At 50.1% G+C, this 23095-nt stretch overlaps 1 protein-coding gene across 2 annotated transcripts; it reads right to left on the bottom strand.

The window, feature by feature from the left end:
• Positions 1-1645: 1645 nt before the first annotated feature.
• On the bottom strand, positions 1646-22566 carry LOC144490472 (E3 ubiquitin-protein ligase TRIM39-like). 2 transcript variants are annotated; one of them, XR_013497261.1, is made up of 7 exons: positions 22084-22566; positions 13577-13672; positions 11644-11871; positions 8085-8107; positions 5969-6084; positions 3116-3869; positions 1646-3072 (listed from the first exon to the last, which is right to left on the bottom strand). XR_013497261.1 is itself a non-coding variant. In XM_078208216.1 (6 exons), the coding sequence occupies exons 1-6, from the start codon at positions 22486-22488 to the stop codon at positions 3340-3342; spliced, it is 1398 nt and encodes a 465-aa protein (XP_078064342.1). In that variant the 5' UTR covers positions 22489-22566; the 3' UTR covers positions 1646-3339. The 2 variants fall into 2 exon arrangements, 1 of the variants encoding a protein (XP_078064342.1); XM_078208216.1 differs by having other exon boundaries at positions 1646-3869.
• Positions 22567-23095: the final 529 nt, after the last annotated feature.

Genomic DNA, 23095 nt, shown 5'->3' with positions numbered 1-23095 from the left:
CCAGAATTGAACCTGGATCCCTGACGCTGTGAGGCAGCAGTGTTAACTACTGTGCCGTCCAGACTCGACTAATACCAGGAATGGGTGGGTTGTCTTACGAGGAAAGATTGACGCGGTCAGGAGAATTTCTTTCTCTGAGGGTGGTGAGTTTCTGGAACTCTCTTCCTCAAGAGGCAGTGGAAGCAGAGTCTTTGACGGATTTTTAAGTCAGAGTGAGATAGATTCTCGATCAACGAGGGAGTGAAAGGTTATCGGGGGGGGGGGGGGGGCGGTGGTGTGGAGTCAGCGGGAATGTGGGGTGGAGTTTACAATCAGATCAGCCATGAGTGTATAGAATGGTGGAGCAGACTCGAGGGGCCGAGTGGCCTACTCCTGCTCCTAATTTGTACGTTTGTATACACGTTCATCCCTACAGGAACGACAGGTTGTTACAAACATTAATGACAGTTTTGTGATCATCATTACCGAGACTATTTTTCACTTCACTTGATTTTATATTTAAGTTTAAATTCCATTTACTGCTGAGATGGGATTTGAACCCGTGTCCCAGAGCATTAACCTGCACCTCACGGTTACTCATCCTGTGATATCACTGCAAGGCACCATCTCTCCGCAGAGAGGGATTGGCAAAGGGGGGGAGGGGGGGGTGGGGGAGAGTGCGAGAGGGAGGGGTAAATTAAAGATGCCATAGTGAAAAGGGAGTAAAGATTAGAGGGAGAGAGAGGGGAAAAAGTGGGACCGAGGGAGGGAGAGGAATAGAGAGAGAAAGGGAGGTGGAGGGAGGGGGAGAGAGGGGTGGAGGGAGGGGGAGAGAGGGGTGGAGGGAGGGGGAGAGAGGGGTGGAGGGAGGGGGAGAGAGGGGTGGAGGGAGGGGGAGAGAGGGGTGGAAGGAGGGGAGAGAGGGGTGGAGGGAGGGGGAGAGAGGTGGAGGGGAGAGAGAGGTGGAGGGGGAGGGAAATGGAGGAAGAGAGAGGGGGAGAGGGAGAGAGGGGGGAGGGAGTGAGGGGGGAGGGAGAGAGGGGGAGGGAGAGAGGGGGGAGGGAGAGAGGGGGAGGGAGAGAGGGGGGAGGGAGAGAGGGGGGAGGGAGAGAGGGGGGAGGGAGAGAGGGGGGAGGGAGAGAGGGGGGAGGGAGAGAGGGGGAGGGAGAGAGGGGGGGAGGGAGAGAGGGGGGAGGGAGAGAGGGGGGAGGGAGAGAGGGGGGGAGGGAGAGAGGGGGGGGAGGGAGAGAGGGGGGGAGGGAGAGAGGGGGGAGGGAGAGAGGGGGGAGGGAGAGAGGGGGGGAGGGAGAGAGGGGGGAGGGAGAGAGGGGCAGGGGGGAGGGAGAGAGGGGGGAGGGAGAGAGGGGGGAGGGAGAGAGGGGGGAGGGAGAGAGAGGGGGAGGGAGAGAGAGGGGGAGGGAGAGAGAGAGAGGGGGAGGGGGGGGGGAGGGAGAGAGGGGGAGGGAGAGAGAGGGGGAGGGAGAGAGAGGGGGAGGGAGAGAGAGAGGGGGAGGGAGAGAGAGAGAGGGGGAGGGAGAGAGAGAGAGGGGGAGGGAGAGAGAGAGAGGGGGAGGGAGAGAGAGAGGGGGAGGGAGAGAGAGAAGGGAAGGGAGGGAGAGGTGGAGAGGGAGGGGTGGAGGGGGAGGGAGGGGTGGAGGGGGAGGAAGGGTTGGGGGAGAAAGCAATATGGATGGGGGGGCGGGACGGGGGTATTGGGAGAAAGTCAAACGGATTCAGTTTCCTGGCAGTGACGATGTTTTTCTGCACATCGACAGGATGTGTGACACAGGCTGCCTCAGATATCAGCAGAGAAATCAAAGCGGAAGCTGATAAAAGAACAATATGTCACAGGAAGTGAGTAATGTCGTGAGCAAGATCTTTAACATATTCAGTTCCTGACTGAGATTGAAAGATAGAGACAGACAATGAATACTAATGAAAAGATTGACTAATCGATGGAGAGATCGATAGAGAGTGACAGATAGAAAAACAGATGCATAGAGGAATGCAGAATAATGCCCAGATACAGATATGGAGACACAGATTCAAATAAACTCCATTCATTAAAAGACTAGTCAGATCCAAACAACTTCGAGTGAGGGATGAATATTGTCGAACTATATTGTCAGATAAATATATAAATAAATATACGGATAAATGCAGAAAGAGAGAAAGCAAGAGAGAGACAATTTAAACAGAGTGACATTCACACTCCGAGACAGTGTCAAAGAACAATACAGCACAGGAACAGGCCCTTCGGCCCTCCAAGCCTGCACCGATCATGTGTTCCTAACTAGACCATCCGTTTGTATCCCTCTATTCCCAGTCTGTTCATGTGGCTATCTAGATAAGTCTTAAATGATCCTAGCATGTCTGCCTCAACCACCTTGCTTGGCAGTGCATTCCAGGCCCCCACCACCCTCTGTGTAAAATATGTCCCCCGCAAATCTGTATTGAACCTTGCCCCCCTTACCTTGAACTTGTGACCCCTTGTCAGTGAGTTAAAGAGAGAGAGTCAGAGAGAGGGAGAAACAGAGAGAGAGAGAGACACACACAGAGTCAGAGAGAGACAAAGCAAATCACAGAGCGAGATCGACAAGAGAGAGACAAAGAGAGAGAGAGAGACAGAGTTAGAGAGAGACACAGAGACAGTGAGAGAGACAAAGAGAGTCAGAGAGAGAGAGACACAGAGACAGTGAGAGAGACAAAGAGAGTCAGAGAGAGAGTCAGAGAGAGAGACACAGAGACAGAGAGAGAGAGTCAGAGAGAGAGAGACAGAGGGAGAGACAGAGAGACAGTGAGAGAGACAAAGAGAGTCAGAGAGAGAGTCAGAGAGAGAGACACAGAGACAGAGAGAGAGAGTCAGAGAGAGAGAGACAGAGGGAGAGACAGAGAGACAGTGAGAGAGACAAAGAGAGTCAGAGAGAGAGAGACAAAGGGAGAGATAAAGAGAGAGATAAAGAGATAGAGTCAGAGAGAGAGAGACATACACAGACAGCGAGAAAGAGAGAGTCAGAAAGAGAGAGTCAAAGAGAGAGAGAGTCAGAGTCCGAGAGAGAGAGAAAGAGAGATTTTTCTCAGTGTCCAGTGTACCTCACAGTAAGAAGTTTAACAACACCAGGTTAAAGTAGTGTACCTCAGGCAGAGGAAACTGGTCACGGTACTTTAGTGTAAGGAGTGAGCCAGCTGATCTTTGTGAAACTCGCTGTCACTGACAGTGAATGACCTGTAGCTGACCTCGGGCTATTAGGCCCGGAGCTACAGAGTTAAGGGATCGCTGAGCTCCCGCCCCACTGAACCAGGAGCCAGTGCTGCCCTGCCTGTCCGCCCTGCCCAGGCTGGGGGCAGGAGGGTCCGGGCTCACTGCGGCTCCCAGTTCTCGGAGCGAGCGATGGACATGGTTTCACCAGACGAGGGGGGCACGAAGCAAGGGTAGAGCGGCTCAGAGCCTTTACTGGGCACTGTGAAAATGTGCGCCATGTCCGCCGCGTCGTAGAAGGACAGGTAGCCGCGCTCCAAGTTGAGGAAGACGCCGATGCGACTGGGTTTGCTGGAGGCCGGCTGCGTGTGCAGCGGGTAGAAGCACTCATACTCCCCGTTGCGAAAGGTGAGCGGCCAGTTCCCACTGTGCGGCGCCAGGGTCAGGCGTCCGCGGTTCAGTGCCGAGTGGCTGCCGACTCCCAGTGCCCAGCCCTCGCCCGACACCTCCACCTCCCAGTAGTGGCAGCCGCTCGAGTAACCCTCGGAGGCCAGGACGCAGGGCTCCAGGCTGACCTTGCTGCACGTCCCGCCTCTCTCCTGGGCCTCTCCCAGCCGCAACGAGCAGCCCTCCGGCGAGATGACCAAGCTCGGGTGGGCGGTGTCTGGATCCAAGGTCACGGTGGCTGGTACTGCGGGGAGAGAGAGAGAGAGACGGAAAGCCGGTTAAAGACAGCTCCTCCTTAATCTGCTCAATCCCTTTCCTAATGCAGGAAGCCTCTCTTAACAACAACAGTGACCTGAATTGGCCTAGTGCCTGTTAACGGGGGTTAAACAAAAAGGCCGACATTCATCATGAGCCTGATCAGATAAACCTTGACACTGGGCGACAATGCTCTCTCTCTCTCTACCTCGCATTAAGTTGATCTTTCTCCACACCCTAGCTATGACTGTAGCACTACATTCTGCACTCTCTCTTTTCCTTCTCTATGAATGGTATGCTTTGTCTGTACAGTGCACAAGAAACAATCCTTTTCACTGTATGTTAATACATGTGACAATAAATCAAATCAGATCAAAATCAATCCTTCATCCCGTTCTAATTTTTGGTGTAGGGGTTGGAGGAGGTTATAGAGAGAGGGAAGGGCGTGGGGCTGGAGGAGGCTCCAGAGAGAGGGAGGGTTCTGGGGCTGGAGGAGGCTCCAGAGATAGGGATGGATGTGGGGCTGGAGGAGGTTGCAGAGATAGGGAGCAGTGTGGGGATTGGAGGAGGTTATAGAGAGAGGGAGGAGTGTGGGACTCCCTCCCCCAGTCACCTCAGTGTGAGAATGACAGCCCCTCCCCCTCTCCCCTCACACTGAGAATGACAGCCCCTCCCCCAATCCCCTCACACTGGGAATGACAGCCCCTCCCCCAATCCCCTCACACTGGGAATGACAGCCCCTCCCCCATTCCCCTCACACTGAGAATGACAGCCCCTCTAACCATAGAATCCCTGCAGCGCAGAGGGAGACCATTCGGTCCATCGAGTTAGCATTGACTCTCCGAAAGTGCATCTTACCCAGGCTCCCCCCCCTGCCACCCTATCCTCGTAACCACGCACATTTACCATGGCTAATCCCCCTAACCTACAAATCGTCAGACACCAAGGGGCAATTTAGCACGGCAAATCCACCTAACCTGCACATCTTTGGACTGTGGGAGGAAACCGGAGCACCCGGAGGAAACCCTCGCAGACATGGGGGGGACTTGCAAACTCCACACTGCCAAGTCACTCGAGGCCGGAATTGATCCCAGGTCCCTGGCGCTGTGGGGCAGCAGTGCCAACCACTGTGCCACCGGGTTGATTGAGAAGTAAATATTCACCAAGGCAATGGGATAGTGTCATGGGATCTTTTATATGAGATTCTGAGGGGACTTGATAGGGTGGATGCTGAGAGGATGTTTCCCCTTGTGGGAGAGATTAGTATGAGGGGGCAAGGTTTAAAAATAAGGAGTCTCCATTGAAGTCGGAGATGGGGAATTTTTTTTTCTCTCAGAGGGTCATGAGTCTTTTGGAACTCACGTCCCACTGAGGTATATAGATTCTTGATTAACAAGAGAGTCAAAGGCTATCGGAAGTGGGTAAGTGTGCGAGTGGAGTAGGGAGACCACAGTCAGATCAGTCATGGTCTTACTGAGTGGCGGAGTTGAATTGAGGGACTGAGTGGCCACTCCGAATTTGTACGTTCATTAACAAATGAACTTTCCGGATGTAGCACAGCTTGGTACGGCTCCTGCTCAGTCCAAGGACGCAAGAAACTACAAAGGGTCATGAACGAAGCCCAGTCCATCACACAAACCAGCCTCCCATCCATTGACTCTGTCTACACTTCCCGCTGCCTCGGAAAAGCAGCCAGCATAATCAATGACCTCATGTACCCCGGACATTCTCTCTTCCACCTTCTTCCGTCAGGAAAAAGATACAAAATCTGAGGTCACGTACCAACCGACTCAAGAACAGCTTCTTCCCTGCTGCTGTCAGACTTTTGAATGGACCTACCTCGCATTAAGTTGATCTTTCTCTGCACCCTAGCTATGACTGTAACACTATGTTCTGCACTCTCTCCTTTCCTTCTCTATGAATGGTATGCTTTGTCATTTAGCGCACAAGAAGCAATACTTTTCACGATATACTAATACATGTGACAATAATAAATCAAATCAAATCAAAATGACCAGTCTGTCTCAAAAAAGGCAGCGGTAGCACAATTGCAGGGCTTCTGCCAGTTGCCATTCCCGTGTCGCCTACCTGTATCCAGGAGCTTCCTCAGCTTTTTCCACACCCTGTATTCCATGGGTCCCGAGAACTTCCCAAAGGGCACCTTGTGCATTATCAGCACCGGCGTGGGTAGAGTGCTGCCCAGTCTGCAAGACAAACCAACAGCGGGTTAACGCAGAGAGCAAAGCAGGCAATTCAGCCCTCTTCAATTAGACTGCAGAAGGAGGCCATTCTTCCCATCCAGCCTGTGATTGCAGAGCAATCCTGTCAGCTCCCGCCAGTCGCACGCCCTCCAAACTGCAACCGTGGCCCTCATTTATCCACTTTCCCTCGCCTGACACAAGACCATCGCTCTTCTAAACCTGTTGGGTGTCACCTTTGTGCCTCAGGTGTAGTCTGGTGAAACACATTCTGCCTCTATAGCTCGCATGTCCGTCCTCATACTACTCTCGGGTGCCCTACAGCCCTGTCATCTGACAAGTGACCCCCGTAACCTCTGACCTGTCTCTAGCCACTCCTCTGCCCCTTATTTTTATTCATGGGATGTGTGTGATCGCTGGCCGGGCCAGCGTTTATTGCCCGATCCTATTTGCCCCTGAACTGAGTGGCTTCCCAGGGACATTTCTGGAGGCATTTAAGAGCCAACCACATTGCTGTGGACCTAGAATCATAGAGAATCATAGCACCCCTACAGTGCAGGAGGCCATTTGGCTCATCAAGTCTGCACCGACCACAATCCCACCCAGGCCCTATTCCCGTAACCCTGTTTATATTTACCCTGCTAATTCCCCTGACATTAGGGGCAATTTAGCATGGCCAATCCACCTAACCCGCACGTCTTTGGACTGTGGGAGGAAACTGGAGCACCCGGAGGAAACCCACGCAGACACGGGGAGAATGTGCAAACTCCACACTGACAGTGACCCGAGGCCGGAATTGAACCCGAGTCCCTGGTGCTGTGAGGCAGCAGTGTAACCACTGTGCCGCCCTGATGTTTCCTTCCCTACAGGGGCATTAGTGAACCAGATGGGGTTTTGCAATAATGGTTCCATGGTCATCATTGGACCTAACTCCGGATTTTTATTTGAATTCGAATTTCAACATCTGGCGCGGTAGGATTCAAACTCTGGTCCCCAGAGGATTACCCTGAGTGTAGGTGACAACACCACTACGCCACCACCCCACCCACGAAGACTTCCTTAAGACATACCATTCTGGAACAAACACCGTCCCAGCAGTTACCAACTCCTCTGCCAATGTTAACAACCTCTCATTATGCAATCCTATGTACGGAACCCTTCACGATAGTGAACACCTCCATTGATTGTCCACAGGAGAGGCCGTGGCGCAGTGGTATTGTCACTGGACTAGTAATCTAAAGACCCAGGGAAATTCTCTGGGACCCGGGTTCAAATCCCACCCCAGCAGATGGCAAAATTTGAATTCAATAGAAACCTAGAATTAAAAAGTCTAATGATGACCATGATTATTGATTGTTGTTAAAATCCATCTGGTTCACTAATGAGGAGAGTAAATCTGCCATCCTTACCCGGTCTGGCCTACGTGTGACTCCAGACACACAGCAATATGGTTCACTGAACTGGCCGAACAAGGGGTAATTAGGGATGGGCAATGAATGCTGGTCCAGCCAGCGATGCCCTCATCCAATGGTTTAATAAATAACCTTCTCTATTCCAAGGAGAACTACCTCAGTTTCTGCACTCTCCACGTAAGTGAAGTCCCTCAACCCCTGGTTCCAGGTATTAAATCTCCTCCACACCCTCTCCAAGGTCTTGACATCCCTCCTAAAGTGTGGTGCCCATAAGTGGTCACAATACTGCAGAAGAAGCCAAAATGGTTCTTGTTAGAAGCTAAAAGGGAAAATGCTGGGAAATCTCCACAGGTCTGGCAGCATCTGTGAGGAGAGAAAAGAGCTGACGTTTCGAGTCCAGACGACCCTTTGTCAAAGCTAATCACCTTTCCCCCCCCCCCCCCCCCCTCCCCGCTCCACCCCCCAGTTCTCTCTCTGTCCCTGAACATCTTTAAAATTGTGCCATTTTGGTCATGTCTTTCCACATGCTTCCAACCAGAACGCATCACATCACACTTCTCTATATTGACTTTCGGTTGGCTGTGGCTTGCTTACCTTGCCTGTACGTCCTTTAGACCCTGAAAAACAGAACCAAAAGTCCTCGGTTAGTGCCGTATAGGGAAGGATAGCCGAGCCTAAGACCATTTTTTTTTTTACAAAGGGGCCAAGTTTTGAAGTTGTACAGGATCGATAATAATTTCGAAAAAAGGACTTCCACTTTGACGCAGTTATGAAACCCAAAGATACCGCAGATGCTGGAAATCTGAAACAAAAAGTGTTCAGTTGGTCCGGCTGTATCTGTGCCGAGAAATGCGGTTAACACTCATCAGAGGTGAAAGGTCGCCGCGACCCGAAACGCTGGGCGGAATTTTCCAGCCCTTCCTCCCGGCAGGATCTCCCCCCAGCGGCGCAGAGCGTGAGACACGCTGAACGACCGTTCGACTCGGTTGGGACAGGAAGATTCCACCGGCAGCCAATGGCGGACGGTCCAAAATCCGGGCCGCGAGCTCCGTTTCTTCCGCAGAGGCTGCTTGAGCTACTGAGAATTTCCAGCAGTTTTTGTTTTTATTCCTTTATTTAAAACAGTGCCAAAATTTCACAGCCACTGGATAAGATATTCGGAATTAGAAGCATAAGTAGCCAAATTCAACCCTTCAAGGCCACTCCTCCATTCAATCAGATCATGATTTTTTTGGTCCCCTTATTTGCGAAAGGATATATTGGCCTTGGAGGGAGTGCAGAGAAGGTTCACCAGGTTGATACCGGAGATGAGGGGTGTAGCTTATGAGGAGAGATTAAACAGATTGGGTCTGTACTCATTGGAGTTTAGAAGGATGAGGGGTGATCTTATAGAGACATATAAGATAATGAAGGGGCTGGATAGGGTAGAGGTGGAGAGATTCTTTCCACTTACAAGGGAAACCAGAACTAGAGGGCACAGCCTCAAAATAAAGGGGGGTCAGTTTAGGACAGAGTTGAGGAGGAACTTCTTCTCTCAGAGGGTGGTGAATCTCTGGAATTCTCTGCCCATTGAAGTGGTGGAGGCTTCCTCGTTGAATATGTTTAAATCACGGGTAGATAGTTTTCTGATCGATAAGGGAATTAGGGGATATGGGGAGCAGGCAGGTAAGTGGAACTGATTCGCTTCAGATCAGCCATGATCTTGTTGAATGGCGGGGCAGGCTCGAAGGTCCAGATGGCCTACTCCTGCTCCTATTTCTTATGTTCTTATGTTCTCCCTGGTCTCAAATCCACAACCCTACCTATTCCCCACATCCCTTTAACTTGTTTATATATCTATCTCCATTTAATGATTCAGGCTCCACCACACTATGGGGCAGCAAGTTCCTCGGGTACGACTCACAGAAACATAGACTAGAAGCAGGAGGAGGCCCTTCGGCCCTTCGAGCCTGCTCCGCCATTCATTTTGATCATGGCTGATCATCAAATTCAAATTGGGGCGGCATGGTGGCCCAGTGGTTAGTACTGCTGTCTCACAGCGTCAGGGACCCGGATTCAATTCCAGCCTCGGGCCACTGTCTGTGTGGAGTTTGCACGTTCTCCCCGTGTCTGCGTGGGTTTCCTCCGGGTGCTCCGGTTTCCTCCCACACTCCAAAGATGTGTGGGTTAGGCGGATTTGTGATGCGAAATTGATCCTAGTGTCAGGGGGACTAGTAGGGTAAATATATGGGGTTACGGGAGTGGGGCCTGGGTGGGATTGTGGTCGGTGCAGATTCAATGGGCTGAATGGCCTCCTTCTGAACAGTAGGGATTCTATGATTCTATAAATATCCTGATTCCTCCTTTCCCCTTGATTCCTTTAGCCCCAAGATTTATATCGAATTTCTTCTTGAAATCACACAACAGTTTGGCCTCAACTACATTCTGTGGGAGTGAATTCCACACAGTCACCACCTTCTGGGTGAAGAAATTTTTCCTCACCTCAGTTCTAAAAAGTTTACCCCTTATCCTCAAACTCTGATCCCTAGTTCTGGACCCCCCCACCATTGGGAACATTCTTTCTGAATCTACTCTGTCTAACCCTGTTAGAATTTTACAAGTTTCTATGAGATCCCCTCTCACCCTCCGATTTCCTCTCACAGGCCAAAAAGACGTGCTGGTTAGGTGCATTGATGTGGAGATGCCGGCGTTGGAGTGGGGTAAGCACAGTAAGAAGTCTCACAACACCAGGTTAAAGTCCAACTGGTTTATTTGGCAGCACAAGCTTTCGGAGCACTGCTCCTTCATCAGGTGAGTGAGGACTTGACACAAGTCCTCACTCACCTGATGTAGGTGCATTGGCCATGCTAAATTATCCCTCAGTGTATCCGAACAGGCGCCGGAGCGTGGTGACTAGGGGATTTTCACAGTACCTTCATTGCAGTGTTAATGTAAGCCTACTTGTCACACTAATAAATACACTTTAAAATGTATTGGCCGATGTCTAGCGATCATGCAACCTGGCGGAATCTGATATCTTTCTCTCCACTGACTCTTTTTGTAACTCTCAGATTCATTCCCAAACACGGCAGCAAAGGAAGTCATTAAGGATATCTGCAATTCCTTGGCCGTTTCTTGACATGTCTCTGCAGGCCCATCTGTTTCCCTCCCGCCGCTCCCTGCTATTATTCTGAGAAACCTTTCACCTTCTCCGAAGTAAATATTTGTTCCAGTCCCACTTGTGGACTTTTCGGGAGTGTAGAGATTGGCGAGGGCTGCTGTGAATATCCCAACCCAGTGCTGAAACTTTCAAAGAGACATGTCACAGAGTTTTACACTGCAGAAAAAAGGCCCTTCTGCCCATCATGTTTCTGCAAGCCATTTATTCTATCTATTCTAATCCCATTTTCCAGTACTTACTCTGTAGCCTTGTATGCTCATCTAAATGCTTCTTAAATGTTGTGAGGGTTTCTGCCTCTCCCACCCTTTCAGGCAGCGAGTTCCAGATTCCCACCACCCTCTGGGTGAAACGTTTTTCCTCAAATCCCCTGGAAATCTGCTGCCCCTGACCTTAAATCCGTGCCCCCTGGTTACTGACCCCTCTACTAAGGGGAAAAATATCTTCCTATCTACCCTATCTCTGTCCCTTATAATTATGTTCACCTTGATGGCGGCACAGTGGTTAGCACCACTGCCTCACAGCACCAGGGACCCGGTTCGATTCCAGCCTTGGGTCACTGTCTGTGTGGAGTTTGCACATTCTTCCTGTGTCTGCGTGGGTTTCCTCCGGGTGCTCCGGTTTCCTCCCACACTCCAAAGATGTGTGTGTTAGGTTGATTGGCCATGCTTAAATTGACCCGAGAGTCAGGGGATTAGCAGGGTAAATATGTGGGGTTACGGGAATGGGGCCTGGATGGGATTGTGGGAGGTGCAGACTGGATGGGCCGAATGGCCTCCTTCTACACTGCTGGGATTCTATGATTAATTTTCCCCTTCTCTGCTCTAAGGAGAACAACCCCAGCCTAACCAGCCTCTCTTCATAGCTGAATCGCTCCAGCCCAGGCAACATCCTGGTGAATCTCCTCTGCACCCTCTCCAGTGTAATCACATCCTTCCTATAGTGTGTGGCGACCAGACCCGCAGATTTCCCTCACGCATCCCGGACGGACCTTACCTTCAGGTTGAGGACACCATCTTTCATCTGCCTCTCGATTTCGTGGATGTTGTTACGCAGGGACCTGAACTCCTGGAACACCTCCTCGGTCATGTTCTGCAGCTTTGAGCTGGAGTCTCGCTCCTCCTGCCTCACCTGCTGTATCAGGTAGCTCTCCTCATCGTTCAGGTAAACGTGGAGCTTCCGGAAGGTGTTCTTGATCTGACACTCTGTCTGCTGGGCCCAGTCCTGCCAGAGACACCACACAAAGTGGAACAGCAAGTTAATTTGCCATTGACACAGCAGCAGGACAATCGTGCATGCAAAACCGCTCTCCGCGCTGCGTCCCCTCACACACTCATTGCTCGACTCCCTCCCACGTTGCTCCTTGCAGCCCTTCGCAGGTCTCGGGATTTGAAACTTTGGGTGAGGTAGTACGACAGGCGATATTGAATTAGCTTCCTCCCGTGACGGCTACATTTCCTGAAATCACTTCAACATGTAGGCCAATTGCACCATCTCCCATTATCCACTCTCCATCCAAAATGAGAATAAGACCCTTGGTGTTGGTCTGTCAACATTGTGAACACGGCTGCCTCACAGTGCCAGGGACCCGGGTTCAATTGTAGCCTTGGGTCACTGTCTGTGTGGAGTTTGCACGTTCTCCCCGTGTCTGCGTGTGTTCCTCCGTGTGCCCGGCTTTCCTCCCACACTCCGAAAGATGTGCTGGTTAGGTGGATTTAGCCATGCTGGATTGTCCCTTAATGTCCCAAGATCTGTAGTTCAGCTGGATTAGCCATAGTGGGGTTACAGGAATAGGGCAAGGGGATAGGCCTAGGTAAGATACTCGTTCATAGTCAGTGCAGACTCGATGGGCCAAAAGGCCTCCTTCTGCACTGTCGGGATTCTATGGTTCTATGTGCCCCGTATTAAACACCAGTTCCTCGTGTACACTCAGCACTCCCTCAGGACTGACCCTCTGACAATGCAGCACTCCCTCAGGACTGACCCTCTGACAGTGCAGCACTCCCTCAGTACTGACCCTCTGACAGTGCGGCACTCCCTCAGGACTGACCCTCTGACAGTGCAGCACTCCCTTAGTACTGACCCTCTGACAGTGCGGCACTCCCTCAGTACTGACCCTCTGACAGTGCAGCACTCCCTCAGGACTGACCCTCTGACAGTGCAGCACTCCCTCAGGACTGACCCTCTGACAGTGCGGCATCCCTCAGTACTAACCCGCTGACAGTGCGGCACTCCCTCAGGACTGACCCTCTGGCAGTGCAGCACTCCCTCAGTACTGATCCTCTGACAGTGCGGCACTCCCTCAGCACTGACCCTCTGACAGTGTGGCGCTCCCTCAGTACCGACCCTCTGACAGTGCGGCACTCCCTCAGTACTGACCCTCTGACAGTGCGGCACTCCCTCAGTACTGACCCTCTGACAGTATGGCAGTCCCTCAGTACCAACCCTCTGACAGTGCAGCACTCCCTCAGTACTGACCATCCCACAGTGCAGCACTCCCTCAGCACTGACCATCCGACAGTGCAGCACACACGTAGCCTAATATCCTTCAAGATACATAAAGAATCAGGGCTGAAAGGGTAACAGAGCAGAGGGGGAATGACATTAATGGAACTGGGGTCCAGTGGAAGTCAGCACCTTCAGGGGAAGGAAGTAGTTGTGCTCAGAGAGTATAAATTAATTAATAAAGCTAATTATGAGTGATTACAGCAAGATTATGAGACAGCAGTTAGTTTTTAAACAGCAGTGAGGATACATTTGTGAAGAAGGATTTAATTAAATGAAAGGCATGCAATTAAGCTCACAACATTAATAGATTAATTAAATAGCTGCAGACTCGCAATTGAGGTCTGCTGTGTTTCCACAACTGCAGATTGCCCAGTGTGAGGCTCCCTCTGCTGACTCCTCACTGCAGCACACATTCGCTTACCTGTAACCTTGCCGTGTACTTCTCTGATTTTGTTTTCAGTCCTTCGCATTTGGTTCTTCTTTCCTGAAGTGACTTCAGCGCACTTTCAATTTCCTCCTGAAAAAAACAGAGAAGAAGCTTCTTTTATCTCCTGGCATCTTTCCACTGTGATGGCTCCAAATAATTCTCAACAAGAATTTGGTCACTGTCTTTTACCCCCTCTGGGACTGGTGGGTCAGTGGGTCAGACACTGTCCTTTCCCCCTCTGGGACTGGGTGGGACAGTGGGTCAGACACTGTCCTTTCCCCCTCTGGGACTGGGTGGGACAGTGGGTCAGACACTGTCCTTTCCCCCTCTGGGACTGGGTGGGACAGTGGGTCAGACACTGTCCTTTCCCCCTCTGGGACTGGGTGGGACAGTGGGTCAGACACTGTCCTTTCTCCCTCTGGGACTGGGTGGGACAGTGGGTCAGACATTGTCCTTTCCCCCCTCTGGGACTGGGTGGGACAGTGAGTCAGACACTGTCCTTTCCCCCTCTGGGACTGGGTGGGACAGTGGGTCAGACACTGTCCTTTCCCCCTCTGGGACTGGGTGGGACAGTGGGTCAGACACTGTCCTTTCCCCCTCTGGGACTGGGTGGGACAGTGGGTCAGACACTGTCCTTTCCCCCTCTGGGACTGGGTGGGACAGTGGGTCAGACACTGTCCTTTCCCCCTCTGGGACTGGGTGGGACAGTGGGTCAGACACTGTCCTTTCCCCCTCTGGGGCTGGGTGGGACAGTGGGTCAGACACTGTCCTTTCCCCCCTCTGGGACTGGGTGGGACAGTGGGTCAGACACTGTCCTTTCCCCCTCTGGGACTGGGTGGGACAGTGGGTCAGACACTGTCCTTTCCCCCTTCGGGGACTGGGTGGCTCCTTTCCATTTGGAGTACGTTGCCATAATTGCCTACAGGGCCCCTTCACTTGGGAGGGGGAGAAACAAGAATTGACCTGCGTACCCACTCCTGCTCACGTGACTTTTAAAATAGGAACCAGGATGAGGCCATTCGGCCCTTTCAGCCTGTTCTGTCATTCAGTTAGATCCTGGTTGCTGTGCATCCTCAGTGCATCTACCCATGCTGGTTCCAGGATCCTTCACACCCTTGCCAAACAAAAATCTACCAGCCAAGCTGCAATTTTTAAAATTAGGACCACTTAAAGTGAAGTTTATTTATCAATATCAGAAGAAGGCTTACATTAACACTGCAATGAAGTTACTGTGAAAGTCCCCTAGTCGCCACACTCCGGCACCTGTTCAGGTACACTGAGGGAGAATTTAGCACGGCCAATGTATATAACTCGGCACGTCTTACAGACAGTGACCCAAGCCGGGAATTGAACCTAGGGTCCTCGGCACTGTGGTAATCACCGTGCCGCCCACTAAAGACATAATACTGCTGATGCTGGAATTTAAAACAAAAGGAGAAAATATTGGAAAAATTCAGTAGGTCTGACAGACCGACTGGATTTCTCCAACACTCTGTTTCTGTCATGACCCCCTCACTTGCGCTTGCTTTGTTTTTTACCAGTTCAATGGTCTTTGATTCCACAGCTTTATATTGTGCTCAGTCACTTCTGTTTTTTGTCATGTGACAGCCCACGTCAGTCAGAGTAAGGACCCCTCCCCCATTTTCAATGGTGTCCACACTTACACATCCCAGGACACTAAGGGGCAATTTAGCACGACCAATGCACCAACCCACACATCTTTGGATCGTGGGAGGAAACCCACGCAGTTAAGGACAGAATATGCAAACTCCACACAGACAGTGACCCAAGCCGGGAATCGAACCTGGGTCCCTGGTGCTGTGAGGCAGCAATGCTAACCACTGTGCCACCGTGCTGCAGCACCACCCCTCGACACCGCGAACAGAATAGCCAGGTAGGGTGAAACTATCAAATCGTTTCACCATCTTTCACCATCAGTCAGATCACCCTTGAACTCCCGGCAAGCAGGAGAAGACAAGCATTCCGTATACAGCCTGATCTCCTAATTTAATTTTTCTCTAGCCCTGGTTTCATTCCTCCCTCCCTGCTGGAAAATGTGCGAAGAGACGTCTCAAACAGCTCGGCAAACGCACTTTCCCTATCGCCACGGCAACCCTTTTACCCACGGCAGTACTGAGGCGAATAACAAAGGAAGGGGAACTGTGTGGAAATGTTAGTGAATGAGGGGGACCAGCTTCAAGGGGAATGTTAATGCGCCGGAGCGAACGCAACGGAAGGGATTATCTGGTGCGTGGCCAACATGGTCCCATTTGGGAAAGAGGGCCTGACATCGGAATACTGAGGGACACAGAGCACCCTTGCCCCATCCATACCTCACGTCTGAGCACCCTGCAGTGATTCACAGAATCCCGACAGTACAGAAAGAGGCCATTCGGCCCATCCACTCTGCACCAGCTCTCTGACAGAACATCCCACCCAGGTCAAATCCCAGTAGCCCCACATATTTACCCCGCTAATTCCCCCAACCTACACATCCTTGGACACTGAGGGACAACATTTTTACAAAATGTGCTCCTGAGTGGAAAGTTCTGCTGAGCAAATACTCCAGAATGCTGAGCTCTGATTTATTTTTATATATTGGTGGCACGGTGGTTAGCACTGATACCTCACAGCGCCAGGGACACGGGTCCCATTCCGGCCTTGGGTCACTGCCTGTGCTGAGTCTGCACGTTCTCCCCGTGTCTGCGTGGGTTTCCTCCGGCTGCTCCAGTTTCCTCCCACAGTCCAAAAGATGTGCAGGTTAGGTGGATTGGCCATGGTAAATTGCCCCAAGATGTGTAGGTTAACGTGACTGGTGGGGTAAATGCATGGGTTTACGAGCATAGGGTGGGGTTCCTGGGTAAGATACTCTGTCAGAGTCAGTGCAGACTCCATGGGTCAAATAGCCTCTTTCTGCACTATTGGAATTCTATAACTGCACTCCCTCAGTGCTGCACTGGAGCATTCATCTCAATTTTGGACTCTTTGGGGACTTAATCCGGAACCTTCTGACACAGGCAAGAGCACCTATTTTAAAAAAGTCATTGCATTTATTCAACATCGGACAACATTGCGATCATTCCCATACTTACATTTTAGCGGCAGAAATTAAAGTAAATATATTAATATCATTATCATTCTATTTATTTTAGTCTTTCTTTAGCATCTGTTCTCTTCAGAAATTTAATTTCACTTTGTCACCCGATCATATAATCTGTAAAGTTTATGCCATTCTTATATGCTTTTCAGAATAATAACTCCACAAAAGCCTTTCGGTGTTCTTTCTATTTATATGTGGAATACTCTTTCAGTTTTATTCTGCCGTCCTTTCCAATGCAACAACTTGTCTTAACGTAGTGCCGTCAGCATAATTAAACATCCCCAAGGCAATCTGCAGCAGCACTTTGACACCGGATCTGACACTGAGCCGCTTACGGAAAAATTCCCACAGTTTGGTCAAAGGGATCAGTGGGTTTTAAGGGGTATCTTGGATAAAAAGAGCTCGAGAGGTCAGGAGGTAATTCTAGAGCTCAGGACACGTCAGCAGGGAGACCTACAGGGGGCGGCAGGTAGATTGAGAGCAAGAGCTGCAAAAAGTATTGTCCGGTGGGGGCAGAGGCAGTGAATTCTCTGCCACAAGTGAGAGAGAGGATCACAGAAAGAGAGAGGGCGGGGGGCGAACAGGGAGAGAGAGAGACACACACACAGATATATACACACTTCGAAAAAATCTTGTAAAATTTTGCCCTTAGTATGGGGGGGGGGCGGTTAGCAGAGTAATTATTTGGGGTTACAGGAATAGGGCCTGGGTGGGATTGTTGTCAGTGTGGGCTTGATGGGCCGAATGGCCTCCTTCTGCACTGTAGGCATTCTATGACTTCTATGACACACAGGAGAGAGAGAGAGAGAAACATATACACAGAAACAAAGAAAGGAGAGAGAAAGACATTCATAGAGAGAGAAAAACACACACACACACACAAAAAGACACACACCAAGGATACAGGGAGAGAGAAAAACAGACATAGACAGGAGGGATACAGAGAGCGAGAGACACACACAGGAACAGAAGGAGACAGACACACACACATGCACAGAAACAAGAGAGAGAGAAACAGACACAGAGAAAAAGACAGTCGTAGACAGAGACACACACACACGAGATACAGAGAGGCAGACATACACAGGAGAGATACAGAAAGCAAGACACACACACAGTAGAGACACACACATGCACAGAAACAAGGAGAGATGGAGAAAGAAAGTGACACGCAGAGAGAAAGACAGTTACAGACAGAGAGAGACACACAAGAGATACAGAGAGGACAGAGGCAGACATACACAGGAGAGGTACAGAGGGACACACATACAGAAGAGATACACAAAGAGAGAGAGATACAGAGCGAGAGAGAGACATGCACACACACGTAGATGAGTAGAGATACAGGGAGAGAGACACAGAGAGAGAGAGGTGCACAGAAAGCGATGCAGTGAGTGGCGAACACAGAAGAGAGTTCAAACAAGAGTTGGAAGTGTGGAGTACAAACCCCACCTGAATGGCTCTGTTCAGTGTAAATATCAAACACTGGCCTCTTTGTCTTGACCCATACGCTCTCTGTATTAGCAATATTTTTGCACTGTACGACTTTCCAACAGCGACCACACTTTTTATTAAAAAAAGTGCTGGATCGGCTGTAAAGTTCTTCAGGGTATTGAGAGTTGGCAGAATGAATGCAAACGGAATTCATGACACCGATTCAAAAGTCTGAGCTGGGTACAAGATGGGGAAAAGAAGTGCGCTGAGGATGGAAGCAGAGAACAACCATGGAGGCAAACCGAGTCACACCGAGACAGAAATACGGGGTTGGCGGATTGTTAAAAAGGTAAGCCGCTGAAGGAATAGTTCAATTTAATAGAGGCTTGAAGATTCGGCTACATGAACAGTGGGTTTGAAGGAATCAACCAGGTTAAACCTCACTCTAATAATAAAATGCTACAATCACTTCGATCCCAGATTATAGAAATAGAAACCCTACAGTGCAGAAGGAGGCCATTCGGCCCATCGAGTCTGCACCGACCACAATCCCATCCAGGCCCTACACCCACATATTTACCTGCTAATCCCTCTAACCTACGCATCTCAGGACTCTAAGGGGCAATTTTTAACCTGGCCAATCAACCTAACCCACACATCTTTGGAGTGTGGGAGGAAACCAGAGCACCCGGAGGAAACCCACGCAGACACGAGGAGAATGTGCAAACTCCACACAGACAGTGACCCAAGCTGGGAATCGAACCCAGGTCCCTGGAGCTGTGAAGCAGCAGTGCTAACCACTGTGCTACCGTGCCAGTGTATCCATGGGGATAGTCACAGGATATATTCCAGTGATTCCTGGATAGCTATATCTGTGGATTTGGGTGAGGGCTGGATCATAGACTAGGCTTAATTCACAGAGTTCGAGTGGACTGTCAAGACTCATTGTATAAGCTCTTACATGAAAAATGATCACTAGCTAGTGGCTATCACGTCCCACGAAAGTAAGAACCTGGATTGTCCAGGAGGGGTTAATTTTATTATTCGGCACATTTGCTGTTTCTGTACTTGGGAGTGGGGGTTGGGGAATTAGCTCTTGGTGTCCTACCCCATCAATGATTGTAGCCCAGGGTGAGAACGTATTTTCTACTTTGTCAATACCTTTTATCATCTTGTATACCTCAATTGGATCTTTAATTTTTCTAAACTCCAGAGAATATAGGCCTAAACTGCTCAATCTCAATCAGGGTTTTTTTAAATTAAAAGCCATGGAACTTAATGTAATTCGACGAGGGCAGATGTTGCGGCTGAGTGGAAGACGGTATGAGCAATAGGATTTTTGATAGTCCAAAGATGTGCGGGTTAGATGAATTGGCCATGCTAAATTGTCCCTTAGTGTCGGGGGTCTAGCTAGGGTAAATGCATGGGGTTGTGGGGATAGGGCGAGGATGGGATTGTGGTCGGTGGAGACTCGATTGGCCGAATGGACTCCTTCTGCACTGTAGGATTCTATGATTCCATATGGCCTCTCGAACCTGTCCCACCGTTTAAGCGGTACCCTTAACTAACGGTAGTCCTGCTACGCTCCATCTCGAACATCTTCCTCATTCCCCACCCTCAGCCACAGCCCCAGAGTTCCTGTTTCCCCAGTTGCTGTTTTGTGCCTCCTTCTTTCTTTCACAGCTCCGAACGTCCTCAAGCCCAAGATGGAAATGAAGTTGCGGTGCATTTACTGAGGTTAAATAAAGCTGGGCACAGTTTACAGAATGGTAAACACACTTGACTGATCACCTTGTCCCACCCCCCCATCTCGCTTTACCTCATCTGCGTGTAAATCTTTCAATTCCTTTTTGCACCCCCCCCCCCCATCCCATTCCTCTCCACCTCTCGCCTACTTCCATTCACCAGAACGATACGCAGGATAAGCTTAAATTACAATTAGATAACCCTTGTATCTTCTGTTGGAGTAGAAGTGAAACGCTGCTAGGGAGAATCCCGAAATTAAAAGATACAAGATGGTTACCTGGTACAAAATGGACTCTGTGGAAAGACATTAAGATGTGCGGACTTAGGCATAGACATTGCACAACGAGCTAAATCCTGTTATTGTCTAATTAGGATGTGGAGATGCTGGCGTTGGACTGGGGTAAACACAGTAAGAAGTTTAACAACACCAGGTTAAAGTCCAACAGGTTTATTTGGTAGCAAAAGCCACACAAGCTTTCGGAGCTCCAAGCCCCTAGAAGGGGCTTCTTCTAGGGGCTTGGAGCTCCGAAAGTTTGTGTGGCTTTTGCTACCAAATAAACCTGTTGGACTTCAACTGGTGTTGTTAAACTTCTTACATTGTCTAATTAGTACAGGAAATAAACCAGACCTTGAGGTCCAGAGGATCACCTTAGCTTAAGATAAAGCAGAACCGAAATAATGAGTTTTGTTAACGAGATCAGTCATTGATAGGGGGGCATAATCGGCTAACGATGTGATAACTGCTAATGTCTGTACTTGTCGACTCTTTGAAAAGTATAAAAGAAGCCCAGCTGCCATTTTAAAATTGAGAAGGTGACTGCGAGCACTGCAGAGAGCGCAGCGCTTCTCCCAAAGCTTTGTCTGATAAACTGCATGTTGAATCTTTAAATCTGACTCCGAGTGGTGATTTTCCCACAACACTTCTATGAAAGATACAAGGACAGATTTACATAGACGCCCTTTGAATTTGGAAGATGATTAAGGCATTATCTAATTGAGGTGTTTATGACAATGTATTGGGACCGCCAAGAGTGGGCAAAGTGAAACTGTGTGTCCTCTAACGGAGGAGTTCAGAGGAAAGGGTGAATAACCTTCAACTTACAGATGGGCCACTCAGATGTGAGGTTTGTCAGTACTCCCTTTACACAGCGAGTGGTTGGGGTCTGGACTGCACTGTCTCAATCAAGACATTTGAGAGGGCATTAGATAATTATTTGAATAGAAACAATGTACAGGGAAAAGGCAGGGGAATGGCACTAAGTCATAATGCTCATTCCGAGTGCCGGTACAGACACAATGGGCCGAATGGGCCACTTTCTACCTCGCAACAATTCTGCGGTTCTGTGAACGGGGAAATCTGAAACTCCCCACCCCCACATTACAGAAAATGCATTACATTACGGGCTGAGACTCGATTGCTAATGTCAAAGGTGTGGTGGGTAAGATGTTCCGTCAGGCAAGGGGCACAGGAGCCACAGAAAGACCATGCTGCAGAGAGAAAGGCCATTCAGCCCATCATGTCAGCACCAGCCCCCAGAAAAAGAAACAAGCTGCTCGTTTGAATCCCAATTTTACCAGCACCTGGTCTGTCGTCTTGCAAAGCCCACCAGGCGGGTATTGGGGGGGGGGGGGGGGTGGATTGAGGTATTTAAGAGGGTCACGTGTCCCAAAATTGGCCCGTGTCTTAAACTTTTCCTCCTGAATGCATCAAGAACTGGACCGACCGGGTGGTCTGATTCCCCATCCACTACTCCCCACCAAATTCTCACCAGTTTCTGGGTGAATATTCCCCAAATTCTCCCCACTTTCTGGGCAAAGATCCCCCCAAATTCTCACCACTTTCTGGGCAAAGATCCCCCCAAATTCTCCCCACTTTCTGGGCAAAGATCCCCCCAAATTCGCACCACTTTCTGGGCAAAGATCCCCCCAAATTCTCACCACTTTCTGGGCAAAGATCCCCCCAAATTCTCACCACTTTCTGGGCAAAGATCCCCCCAAATTCTCACCACTTTCTGGGCAAAGATCCCCCCAAATTCTCACCACTTTCTGGGCAAAGATCCCCCCAAATTCTCCCCACTTTCTGGGCAAAGATTCCCCCCAAATTCTCCCCACTCTCTGGCTAAAGGAAGTTTCTCCTGCATCCCCCCACTGGATATATTGGTGATTTTTCCCAGTGATTTTTTTTGGGGGGTGGAGATGAACACACACACACTCTGCTCACCTTGTACTGAGCCATGGCTTCCTCGATGGCTACCACCCGGTGGCTCCGGTGCGGTGAGCTATCCCGGCACTGCCAGCAGATGAGCTCCTGGTCTTGTTGGCAGTAGAGGCTGCGGTCCTGGCGGTGCAGCGGGCAGAGCTGCGGGTCCTCCCTCCGGCGCAGCGAGTCCAGGACCCCCGCCAGCGCCCGGTTCTTCAGCAGCTGCCCGGTTGGACACACCTTGCGGCAGACGGGACACAGGTTGCGCCGCTGCTGGCCCCAGAACTCCATCAGGCAACGGCGGCAGAAGGTGTGCTCGCAGCGGGTCAGCACCGGGTCCTGGAAATAATCCAGGCACACCGAGCAGGTCAGGTCAGCCTGCAGGCTGGAGGAGGACAGGGATGGGGAGCAGGAAGAGGATGCCATGCTGCTCAAAGGAGGGACAGAATTGTACCTTCAGTGCTGTTTCCTTGCCTGGACGAGCGAGCTGGTGCTGAGTGTGGCAGTGAGAGTGTGTGTACTGTGTGAGTGGGGAGCAGTCAAGCTTGGCAATCACAGCTCAGACCCGGGATAAGTTTCAGTTTCACTTTCTATTCTGCTTGAGCGCTTACGTTTTAAAGGAAAGTCAGAACTGAAACTCAACCAGCTTCTAACACTGCCAGATAAATATATATATAGCACTAACACTGTCATATATTTAAAGCGCTAACAATTATATATCACACATATATATCACTAATACTGTCACATGTATATGTAGCACTAACACTGACATATACATGTAGCACCAACTCTCATATATGTAGCACTAACACTGAGTGTGTGTGTGTGAATAACTGTGTGAGTGAATGTATGAGTGTGTGTGTGTATATGTGTAAGTATGAGTGAGTGTGTGAGTAAGTATGGATGAGAGTGTGAGCATAAGTGTGTGTGAGTGAGTGTGTTTGTGACTGAGTGTGTGTTTGTGACTTTGAGTGTGTAAGTGTGTGTTTGTGAGTGAGTGAGTGCATGTTTGTAAGTGTGAGTGTGTGTG

The sequence above is a fragment of the Mustelus asterias genome, unplaced genomic scaffold, assembly GCF_964213995.1.
Source record: "Mustelus asterias unplaced genomic scaffold, sMusAst1.hap1.1 HAP1_SCAFFOLD_3340, whole genome shotgun sequence".
In the NCBI taxonomy this organism is placed as follows: Eukaryota; Metazoa; Chordata; class Chondrichthyes; order Carcharhiniformes; family Triakidae; genus Mustelus; species Mustelus asterias.
Note: the sequence above shows the minus strand (reverse complement) of the source record. Positions and strands in the feature narration are given on the sequence as shown.